This window comes from Zeus faber (genome assembly GCF_960531495.2).
Source record: "Zeus faber genome assembly, chromosome: 5".
NCBI lineage: Eukaryota > Metazoa > Chordata > Actinopteri > Zeiformes > Zeidae > Zeus > Zeus faber.
In genome coordinates this window covers 3,498,588-3,511,434 of record NC_137192.1, presented here as the reverse complement: position 1 = coordinate 3,511,434, position 12,847 = coordinate 3,498,588, and the positions used below count along the sequence as shown (strand labels likewise).

The following is a 12,847-nucleotide window of genomic DNA, read 5'->3' as shown; positions in this document are numbered from 1 at the left end:
GCAAAAAGATGATGTATCGTTGGGACACAAACGTTTGTGTCCCAACTTGGTATGTAGTTTGGCAACGGGTGCAGGGGCAGTGGAATCTCCCCCAGTCCCCTTGACCTTCCCTATCGACGATATTCCGCTGGAGCAGTCGCAGCGGGGCCTTTGAGGGGGTAGTGATGCGCCCCGACGCCGTGCTCACTCACCCGTATTTTTCAGTGATTAGGGACAGGTTATATCGAGTGAGCCGTGACACTCAGACAGGAGAGATGATAAATGCTCTTCCAGGTGGCTCACCATAACCCGATGGCCGGTAACCTAGCACGATAAAACTAGACAGCCGATAATGGCCTGCTTTTATTGGCCGGGCATTTGGGTATTTGTGCGTAAATTGTGCGCTGCATGTCTTGAGTGCCAGTTAGTCAACCCTCTGACTATGCCAAGAGAGTGGTTGAGGCCCCTCCCCCCAACCATGGTCCTGTTCGAAAGACTGTATGGACCTCATTGGGCCGTTAGACTGCAGTGCCCGTGGGTATCGATTTGTGTTAGTCCTAGTGGATTATGCAACCTGGTACCCCGAAGTGTGTACCCTGTGCCCCTGCACAGTATTATGGCCAAAAGTGTTGGCGCAGGCGCTGTTTCAGGTCATCTCCCGAGTCGGGATTCTGAAGAAAATCCTGACCGACCAGGACACCTTTATGTCACGTACACTTCGGGAACTTTAAGAGTTTCTGGGCATCCCCTCAATTTGGACCAGTGTTTACCATCCCCAGACCGATGGTCTGGTGGAGCCCTTTAACAAAATGCTCAAAAACATGATTTCGAAAGTTCATTCACGACAATAGCCGTAATTGGGACAGGTGGTTGGACCTCCTGTTGTTTGCAGTGTGGGGAGGTCTCCACGGAATTTTCTCCCTTTGAACTCCTCTTTGGCAGGAGACCCCAGACACCTACCCCTCCGACCCCTAGACCTAATTAAAGAAAGCTTGGAGGAAGGTCCTAGCACCAGTAAGAATGGAATACAGTATGTTATGGACCTGAAAGCAAAGTAACAGGCACTTTGGCCGTTATCATGGGTGAATTTGCTCCAGGTTCGGGAAGGTCAGTGCCTCTTATACGACAGTGGGGGGCTCGGCTTAAACAATTCACACTAGGAGACAAGATGTTAGTGTTGCTCCCTACGTCCAGCTCTAAATTGCTTGCAAAGTGGCAAGGGCCTTTTGTGGTCACACGGCGGGTTGGCAAGTTCAATTATGAAGTTGAACGGTAGGGGGCGACACAGATTTATCACCTAAACCTCTTAAAAGAATGGAGGGAGGGAGCGTCCGTGGCTCTGGTCATGCCGGTCACTGAGCGGGATGAGTTGGGGCCGGATGTTCAAAAAGCGTTCAAAAAGTGACCATCTCTCTCCATCCCAATGGACGGACGTGGCTGCAATTCAGCGTTGCTTTGTTGATATTTTCTCCTCCCTACCAGACCTCACGTCCCTCATACACCATTACTACTACTACTACTACTTCTGACCAGCGAGCCTTTTGTTCATCGACATAACCGATGACCGATTTTGGCAAAAAGGAATCCACCTCCCTCCCTCAACCCCAACCTGTGGGCAGAGACTCCCAAACCATGTTAATCCACTGCTAGGGCTCCATCTACATTTCTCTATTTTTGCTTAAAAGATCAATTTTTTTTTTTCACCAAACTGCGTGTTGTGACGCAAGCGTTTTTAGAAACTCGAGATAAAACTACAGAGAAATGTTTTTGCAAATAGTGCAATTTAAATGTGTTTTATATGAGCCTACATTGTACCAGAGACCTAGAGCTGCTGTCGGATTTGCTTATTTATCAAGACCTGTTTAAAATACAAAGAACAAACACGCTGTCTGTGTATGACAGGGGGGGTCAAGTTCCTTGGTGGGTTGTTATAATGTGCCTAAGTTAATCTGATTGGAGGGGAGTTGTCCAGGATATTGTGGATGGGGAGAAAAAGTGTCTGAAGAGAAGTCCGTAATAAAAAAAGGACGCGGTTAGGGGTGCAAAGGATCACAAAACTCAGGGTTCGGGTAGCATCACGGTTTCGAGTCACGGATCAGATCATTTTTCGGATCAACAGACAAACTTTGCTTTCCATTTATTCTGTAAAACACTAAAAGCAGGGAACATTTTCCCATGGCCTTCATTGAAAACAACATTCAAAATGTCCAATGTTTAAATGAAATCTTAAAACACATTCAATATTTAATACTCAATTGTCAAAGTAATGTGCAAGATAAGGCACCTCCATATCCTGACATGACACCTCCTTACTGTAAATATGGTAGTGAATGAAAAATATGATTAGATTCCCCCCGAGTAACTGAATTCAATTCCAGTATCATGTTCCATTTTTCAAATATTTATAACAAACTAAATATCAAGAAAATTGGTTCAGAATTAAGCGAGTTACAATGGACTTTGTAGAGAACTCTGCATCTCTCAATACACACTGTATGTTCATATGTTGTTTACAAGCAGATCTTGACCTCTCCAATATGGTGGACAGGCAGATGCATAGCGGCGACATTTGCTTCACGATATGTCTAAGTAGCAGCTACATAGCGCAACGCACCGTAAACCAATCATTGTGCTTCGAGTAAAACACAGCATGCATCCGTCTTGTCTATCTTCTTTTCACTGCAACTGTGCATCCAGATTTATGGAATTATTACTTTAATAGTAACAGCGGCAGTAAAATTGTATTTCACCTTGATGGTTAAATTTTGCAATTGATCCACAGCCATCCCAGGTTGTTATCCTCTGACTGGACACCTCAACCCTGGTGGAGTGTTAAGCCTCACGGCAGGCTATAAAACCAGGCTTGTCTGTGTCTCCTTCATTGTGTCTGTCTGGTCAACCCCGTCACACATCACAGTACTATAAAACTCCTATCCCCTCTCTACAACGCTTCACCATGTAGCCGGTGGAGTCAGCGAAAAACCATACTTGCGCGCCTGTGCCCGTATGCTACGCAAAACGCACCTGGTGCACTTCTACCATGACTCCTCTGGTCATACTTAGCCTGTGTCTCTCTCTTACACCCACATGTATATGCTCACCACACAGACAAAACGAATCTCAACAGTTCTGTTTGTCCCCTCATTGGTAACAATGGTAAATTCTAATTATCATAATTCCATTTATAAGTAGCTCTCCACCAGAGGAGGTCTGAGCCATGCTCATTATAAATGCTGTCTGTCTACGAAGATAAGAATTGGTTATTGTATTGTAACAGCTATATATTGACAAATTTGACCAAATTAAGAAAAGAAGGAGGCAGAATCCACCATCCAATCCTGCAACTTGTCTTGTTCTGTTACGGCAGGCTTAGGAAACGATTTACTGATTGGTTTTGAGTTAAATCATTGTCAAAATATATGTTTGTGTTTTTGGGAGAAGGTGTTGATTATTGCTACACACTGGAAGGTTTTTCATGTTTTTTTAATATCCTCTTGATGCTACCAGGATGATAACTAAATTTCTACTCGTCATTAATATTTTCTGTACTTTAGATGTGATCAATGGTTAATCCAAATATCTCAGAGAGGAACAGATGGGTCTTCAATCAGGCTGGTGAATTGGAACGTCAATGGCCTAGGGGGCCCAGTAAAGCGATCTGAAGGAATGTTTTTGCACCTTAAGGGTCTTAACACTGACATGGCTTTCCTTCAACAGATCCATATGCACGAGTGATTTTAACAGAATGCGTAAACCTTGGATTGGGCAAATATTTAATTCATCTCTTAATAGCAAATCCAGGGGCGCTGCTATTTTGATTATCAAACGTATGCAGTTCTCCAACTAGTAAAAAACAGTAGTCGTGCAACCCCTACGAGGTACCCTACCATTCCGGCCCACACTAGTTTCCATTATTTAGGCGTCAACTTTGCTCACTTCCTCCCCTCTCTCTATCCCTCTATAATTCTAGAAATCTCTGTCCATCTGTATTAGAGTTCTGTAAAAAAATAAAATTAAAAAAATAATAATAATTGGTGCCAGTCAACTTGTCCTGGAAGATTTCAATTTCCCAGAAAAATGGGAGAGATTCTGGTCAAGTATTATCTGTGTTTATTGAGCAGGCTTTATAGAGGACGACATCAACAAGGAATGTAGATGTATATTATTTTTATTGAATATTCAAAATAAAGGTCTAATCAAATAATGTTTCTGGTGTTGTCCATCTTCCATCTACATATTTTACACAATAAATATTTACCGTCTGTTTTTGGTCGGAACCTAAATATAAAAAAAAAAAAAAAAAAAACCACCAAACTACGGATGTTTGTGTCCCAAAGATACATCATCGCTCTGCTTCTCCTCACAGTTCTAGACCCTGTGGCCGCTCCTTGTTTACTGTGTTTACAAGCGCAACCTGTCCACGAGGGAGGGGGCAGGGCTTAGTTATATATCGACAAACGTGATTGGTCAGAGGTGAAGCTTTTCAGATCAGCTTTAGATTATCCAAACTGATTGGCTACCCTTTCCAACTTGCCAAGCACGAGAATTAACAGATCCGTGGACTTTTATTTATTTATTTTTTATCAAAATGATCCACCCAGCACTAATTCAAATTGTGCTTGGAGGGAATTATTTTCACCGGACATTACGACCGGAGAGATTTAAATGTCTTCAACAGATTTTCCCGGTCAAAAACCGACAATAACCATATAACGGAAACTCTGGTGAGGGGTTGAAGAAAGGTGCTGTTCTAGTTCTAACAAACCAAGAAAAAAAAGGGGGGGGAGGGGGGACAATTTTGGAACACAGATTTGTACTTTGTACTTGACTTTAATGATATGGTCTGCAAAAAATAAAAATAAATAATAATAATAATAATAATAATAATAATAATTCACATTCAAGAAATGTTTTAAACTGAGCTTTTTTCTGTATTCCCAACAACTTATCCTAGCCTGGTTGTTTGAATTGCAAGTTAAAGCAATATGTTTCCAAATATAGAACCAGTCTAAGGCTGCGTTTACACTGCAGGTCTTAATGCCCAGTTCCGATTTGTTGCCTACAGGTATATCCAATTTTTTTGCCCATATGCAATTGGTTGTGTTTACACCACATGCACACTTCATAATGACTACATAATCCTATGAGCACAGCCATTTTGCCATTTGCCATGAATGAAAGTGAAATAGAAATTACAAATCAAGCTATTATTTTCTGAAGCATCTTTAGAGGTACACAACATATTAATTACATTTTGTAACAAAGAAAGGGGGAGCCTTGATTGAAGCCTGGGCATGTGCAGCAATGATCACAGCTACTTCAGTTCAGAGGGGTGTGTGGATACAACTGAGAACTCAACATTAGTGAGATCGTATAGTTGGAACTTTTGACCAAGAATATGGGTCAGTAACTTTCGAATAAATAAAGTTTTATTTGAACTGTCGCCACCTGTTCCGCTTGTTATCGCATTGATTATGTTTGAGTCGCAAAGACCATCAAATTCAGATCTAGATGTTTAGACAGAAATGGCAATAGCTGATATCTGATTTGCATCAGATTTATTTCCACTTTTGAATGCAGCCCAAAAAAAAAATGAAAAAAAATATGAATATTTTTTATAATACATTTATTTTAATAATAAATATGAAAATTAAAGAATCCATGTGTTTTTTTTCCCGTTTAGGTGTTCATAATACATATCCGATCTGTGTCAGATGTGGTCAAAACATCAGAATTGGGTCATTTCAGTTGGTGGTGTAAACACATTCTAAGAACCTAGTTTCCTGCCGTTGCGAAAATTGTTTGAGCACAGTAATACTCTGTAACATAGTTTATTATAGTGTAAAAATATAGCAACACTGAGTATGTTACAGGATAGGGCTGGTTGATATTGGTAAAATCAAATTTCAAAACCTGAATATCAATAATTTGATGTTTTTGGGGCTATTGATGCCTTTAGAAGATATTTACACACAAGTTATATCAAATTCCACCTCCACCCTTTTCCACCAGTATCAGGTTCCACCTCCACCTTATTTCCACCACTATCAGTTTCCACCCCCACAAGTATTGGGTTCCACCGCCGCCCCATTTCCCCCAGTATCAGGTTCCACCTCCGCACCATCTCCACTAGTAGCCTGCTTCCACCAGTCTTTCTTGCAAGGTCTTTACAGTTGCTATCACAAGAGACTGGCCTTTCGCTGCAAGCATTTGATTTGAATCAATGAATCAACAGTGCGCCACATGAACACAATCTATGGCAGAGATTCTCTTTTTTGTTTTTACTTTATTTGAAAACTTAACATCACAAACGTATGGATATACAAACCCCATATTGATATAACATTTGAAAGATTAGGAAAAACATACAAAACAAAGTCATATTCAGTTAGAGATTATTTCAGGATATCTTTCTTTCTATTCTAACATGCGTCCAATCCAACCTGTCTGAAAACTGGCTGTTTCAGTGGGTGGAGCCAACCTTTTGAGGCCACGAGTTATGTGAGCCAATGGCGTTTGAGCACAAGTTCCGGCTTCTGTGAGTCAATGGCGTTTGAACATGGCTTTCAGGTTTCGTCCTATTTACTCCGTAACTTTCACTTATTTCACTTGATCAGTCCACCAAAATCTGTTTCTGAACAAATTTGAGGAGAGAATTAAGCATTCCAGTTGCTGAATCTTCACTCATTAAATCTACAAGTCCTTATTTAAAAGTCTGTTCCAACTTTGGTTGCCGTGCTCCAAGCTTGTGGGACACGGACACCGCACTGGGACGAACTGGGAAACTCGCACCCGGGAATTTTTTGTTTCATACAAAAGGTCTAAAAGTAAAATAAAAACATCTACAATAAAAACACTTTTGTTAATTGGTTTTGTTTGGAGAGATGCACAGTGGATCCGATGGTGCAGATGATCATATAAAGAAATCTGTGACGTAAAATGTAGTATGTTTTACATTACTAACTGCTCTAGTAGAACAGTGTTATGTAAGTAATGTCAACATGGTCAGAATGAAGATGAAAAGACCTCCTTAAAATGGCCTGTCTCATCATTAGAGCCAGCTAATTTTTCAGAAGATCAATAACATGGTGAGCAGCTGTCAGGGGCTGCTACTAAGGTCAAGAGGACCTTCAAGTGAAAACAATACAGATGGTAGAGAATGAAATCTAACAGGAAACTCTAAAAGTGAAAATGTACAAGAACAAGTTAAGTGGGGCTCAAATTGACGCTGACTTTGAAAACAGTTTTTGACCTTGACTATTTCCATTCACTTTGGAATACATTGTTCAATTGTGTATTTTTTTATTTTTTATAAAATTGTGTCATTGCATTTCTGCAGAATTATTTAAAAAATGTGCTCAATTATTTCACCTTTCCATCTTGATTTCAGGGACAGTGCTGAGTGTTAAAGGCACTTACTAGTGGGTGCCAAGCATGGTTTTTAATCTTTGCAGCAACCCAGTGCAATACCACCCACTTTCCAGTTGACAGGTGAATGTGCTTGAGAACATGTAGAAGGGAGTATGTGTTAAAAACAGACTGTTGCATTCAACTTTTACTCTCTGCACCTCTGCGTCATTCATTCCGTTTTACTTGATGTGCGTTTCATTGTTGTATTTAACCCCTGTTAAACCTGGATTCTAATTGGAATGTGTTTCAATTGCACGCCCCAGTACACCATGACTATGTGCTGGGCAGTTGTTGGAAATTAACAAAATATTCAACCTTAATCATAGTTTGTAATGACCGAGGTGAGAAGTGGGGGGCCACCTATTGCATATTTGATCATAACGGTAAATTATTAAATAAATTAATTAAAGCTGATGTACTTTAAGTTCAAGGCAAACCAAAAGCAGCACACTGATGTCCCTCTACCTCCATTATTTACTAAATATGGCAGCTTTGGTACAGAGTACATATGACGGGGGCCTTCACATTTCCAAAATCTTTTAGCAAACAAGGAAGGAGGCACAGATTCTTGGGAGGAGTAAAGATATTTTGGAGGTCTCACAACAAACCCCCTGACTGAAGAAGGCTGTCACTTACCAGGATGACAGTATGTTACAACTCCTTACAGTGCTCCTTATAGTGTCAAATACCAAGTAGGGAAATTTAACCACATTATCGGTTTCATATTTTTCCAAAAGTGCGGCACTCCCCTGCTCCTCTTCTCGTCTCTGTTAAACGTCCCAGTTTCATCAGAAGTGGGAAGAAATTAACTCAGAAACTCAAACTGAACAAATAATTTTCTATCAATATGTATCAAACCTTTTTATTGTTGGAACATGTCTAGTTATAAGCCTTTATTCTTTTAGTCCTAAGTCCAAACAAAGCTAGCATTGTATTGAATATGATTGTTTGTTTCACCTCTCTACTCACACTGTCAGCAAAATATTGGCACTCTAAATGCAGCTCAATATAGCACCTACTTCACACATCTCCTCCCAATAAGATAAATAATAACAGAGTAATTGTTTCCATGTCGGCACTTTAAGCTTTATTCAGATAATAATTCAATAGGGCAGGTAAGCAACTCACTAATGCCTTTCTAACAGACTAACCTTCCCGATAGAAAAAAACAATTTGAAAGGACTCTATTTAATAAGAGCACAAAAGCTTTAAATGAACTATTTGTACTATGGAGGAATCAATGCAGTATTAACAAACTGAGGTTTGATACAAAGGCATCAGTCAACATGAAGCTTGAAGCTCTTCTGGAAATGACTGACTATTCAAAGGTCCCTCCCATATTCAGTGGAATAAACTTTTGCTAATATTATCTGAAGATACTAAATGATATAATTTTTTAGTTTTTCGAAAATTAAGCCCCTTTAGGTATTTTTGATTTGATTCTGTTGTAGTAGCATTTAATAGGTAACAGCCTGAGGACTCAAAAGGGTTCATACAGGTTCCATCATACTGACGCCCCAAGGTGAACAGGAATCACGATACAGTAGGTACCGAAAAACTCTCTGAATAATCATGGGGATAGAACCAGATACTTGGGAGCACAGTGGGCCGGTTTGGCAATTTTTTTTTCCAAAGAAGGGGCTATCAACAATATTCCATAAAACTTGAAAAGATACAAATGCTGGAATTTGAAATATAGGGGACCGTTGACATGTACACTCTAAATTTCTCTCCACACCATGCTTTATCTACATGTAATGTTTGTTTTTGCACCACTTAACATATTATACGTGAAGCTGAGTGGAGCCCTTCACCTCAGGATGAAGCTATGTTGTCTGGTGGTTTTCATCATAGCCTCTCTAGAGTAAATATGAACCCACCCCCTGAGAACACAAAGCCAAAGATAACATGTTGACACCACTGTGCAATGTAAAGCACCTGTTGCTGACTCTGTAGTGATGACCTTGGTTTATGCTTCTAACATAAGATAGTACTTTATTGATCCTGTGGGTGGGGGGGGTTCGGGACATTCCCAGCAATTTTGTTCACCACACTTAAGTGGTTCAGGCTTCCCAGTATTCCAGCTCCTCGCCTTGTGTTTTAAACATTAGCTTTGGGCTTGACTCTAAAGCCAATTTGCTTTGCCCTTTCCGAGATGGGAAAGTAACCTTGTGTTTCTGTTAGATCTGTGGGAATCAAAGAAAGTGAACAGCTGCAGTAACCAGAACAAACTTGACAACATTTAGCAGTATAATATAGAGAAGCACCTTCAGGGAAATTAAACAACATGAATACCCCTGAACAGTGTTGTCAGTGGTCAACTACACTGAAAGCCAATGAATTCTTCATCTCTAGCCATCAATTCAATATTTGGACCAATTGGCCCAATTTGTCCAACAACTGTTGGTGAACTGCTGAATAGTTCCCTCTGTGGGCTTGCCACATGCACTGCAACATCCAAACTAAAAACCACATCTTTCAGCTTGTTTATAGTCGCAAACTCAAAGAGCTCCGTTTAATCATGAGTAAACTGATGCCTTAAGCTACGACTGAGGAACCGGTCCGACAACACAGCAGCGATTACTTAACGCACACCAGTCATAGCTCCATATAAGACATCTCCTAAAATTTTCTTTGCTCCATTACCAGCAACAGCACAAGTCAAGATTACGTCTCATTTTGGTCCGTGGTTTAGTATTGCCAGAACTGCACATTGGCAAAGGGTATTCAGTTTGCTTTATATTTAGCTCAACCACATTAAGAAAACAAGGTTTTCCTGTTCGATAAGTCTTCTTCATTCCTGAATCGGAATGCTTAGAAGCTAAAAGACAAGTGAGCCCTACTGCCTTGACGTCATGATTTTAACATCTTCTGAGGTGTCTTTGTGGACTGAATTGTTGCATCGATATCTTGAAAAGGTTTTAACATTCTAACGTCAATAGAAGTGGCCTGTAGGAGGCGTCTAGCATTCCACACCTTTCTGCTTGTTTTATTATGACAGTTTTACTAAATACTGTGTCACAAAGTCGTTCAATCGTTGGGCGCAATTGATTTTATCTCGACACTGATTTGGCTTAACTGACTGTGTGGAGGGACTGAGATTAAATAATAGTAGTTTTTCTTTGTTAGGCATAAATCTGAGTTTGAATAAAATATGTCAAATAGAAAATAGATAGCAATGAGCCAAGTGATTGTGGTGAAACTGATGGGAAACAGAAGATGGACGGACAGTGTATCTCAAAAGACTCAAAGAGGTCCTGCCTGTTTAAAAACTGTAGACTGTGTGGTTCAACCAGGAGCTTTGCGTGATTCAAACAGGAAGAAGTACAGGCCTGGAAGAGAGGAATTATGCCTGGGGGGGGGGAAAGCACTTATGCAAGACCCACTACAATGGGTGGAAGACAACAGCTCTCTCTCTCTCTCTGTCTGTCTCTCTCTCTCGAATTGAAACGATTGTGAGAAGAGCTTTGTGTCTTGCAATATTCATTGTAATTGGGTCTATAAAAACAACTAATTTCATCATTAATTCCATAAATCATCTCAAGTCGACTGTGCAGTTATGAGTTGGGACACTGTTTCTTTGGGAGTTTGAAGTTGTATGCATGTTGTGTATATATATATATATATATATATATATATATATTCCCCCCTAATTTTATTTTTTACCTTTTGTTGTCGCCTGGCCATGTCAGTCGGCTGCTTTGCATTGAACGGGTATGCGATGCAACGCATGACGAACACATACAGCTGGAGTCTCTTTTTCCTCTCCTCCTCCTCCCTCTGCATCTTCTCCAGATCCTCTTTCTCGCTCCCCGGTGTCGGGCTGTTGGGGCTGGAGGGGCGGCCGCTGCCCCCGCGGCCCGGGGGCTGAAGCCCGCCGCCACCGCCGCTGCCGCCAACGCCGCTGTCGCAGGTTCGACCGGGTGACGGCCGAACTCCAGACCCGCTCTTCGGGGCCGTCACCCCTCTCCTCTCCACCTCCACAACCTCGTCCCCTTCCTCCTCGCTAGAAGACGGATCCAACATGTTGATCTAGAATGTAGACTGTTTGAAAACAAATAAACACCACACGGTGGGCAGCGGTTTGCACCTGTATGTCGCGTCGGCGACGTCGGTGAAAATAAAAGTAAAAAAAAAAATAAAAAATAAAAATAAAAAAGATAAACTCGATGAAGATGAGACGAAAACCTGACAAAGACGGAAGCTCGGAAGACACAAAAGCGTCGGTTGTATAAAAAAAAAAAAAACTGTTTGTAGACGATTCACAGTTGACGGTCGGTTCCGACTTGTAGTCGGTTCCGTGTGTCCCAGCCTTCCAACTCTCCAGCCACCGTCGACGGGGGATTCGCCGAGAAATTTGAGGAGGGGGAGGGGGAGGGAGGCAGGATGGAACAGTGGAGAAATAGCTCTTTTCCAGCGGGTTTCCTTGACCGTCGCCTCCTAGCTGCGAGATGACAACGTAAAAGACACTGATGATCCTCTGCTAACACACAAACACACACAAACACACACATGCATGCATGCATACATACACAAACAAACAAATTGCGAACTGGCCGCGCAGGTTCCGAGGCGGAAAAAGAACCATACCACGGGGGGGGCGCACCCACCTGATGATATATTCATGTAAAGGTGTCGTTTGCAGGCGTTGCAGCGCGCGCCGAATCACGACTATCGCGAGAGAACAAGGCGTGCGCAAAGTTTGTTAAAAGACATTTTTTTTACCTCAACCTGATTTTTATGTTTATGTTTGTTTTTGTTTTTTATTATTATTATTATTATTATTTTTTTAATATAATTAAATTATTCATGGGACTAGTGTTTGGAAAGGGAAACACAAATATAAACTATATTTACAAACCATAAAGAGCACACCAGTGACCGCCCACTTTTTGAACGGCTCCATTTTCGGAAGTGAATTTCCCATTCATTCACTCCATTGACAGTTCAGACAATCCTGATAAACAGCTTTAAGCCTGGAACCAAGACAACCAACTACAAGATGAATCGTGACCATAAAACATACGAATATGAATAGACAAAAAAAGGAAAACTGAAAAACGGCAAAGGTACAAGACTGTACATAATTATTTTAAGAGCGAAGGAACTACTCATCCCATAAACCATTGCGAATGATCCCTTTCTAATGACTTTCAACCTATCGATAGTTTAGCACGCTTCTTTTAAATTGAACTTTTGTCATTATTATAGTGTCTATATTGTCAATCATAGTATTGTCGTTTGTGTTGTGTGTGTGTGTGTGTGTGTATATATATATATATATATATATATATATATATATAGAGTTTCAACTCAGCAAATGTACAACTAATTTCATCTTCAGCTCTAACAGCTCTCTTACTTCTAACCTCTAAGTTCTAACTCTCTAAGTCTTGTGTTGTTATCAGCATTAACGTGTTAGCTAGACATATACATTTTCTATACAACATAATTGTTT

At 40.7% G+C, this 12,847-nt stretch overlaps 1 protein-coding gene across 1 annotated transcript in view; it reads right to left on the bottom strand.

Annotated features, from left to right (window-relative positions):
* cadpsa (Ca2+-dependent activator protein for secretion a) overlaps nucleotides 1-11,521 on the bottom strand; it is a 171,978-nt gene extending 160,457 nt beyond the window's left edge. Inside the window, exon 1 of the mRNA XM_080000884.1 lies at nucleotides 11,056-11,521. Within this exon, the coding sequence (XP_079857010.1) occupies nucleotides 11,056-11,415 (360 nt within the window). The 5' untranslated portion in view covers nucleotides 11,416-11,521. The remainder of the gene's footprint in view (nucleotides 1-11,055) is intronic.
* Between the last annotated feature and the right edge of the window lie 1,326 nt (nucleotides 11,522-12,847).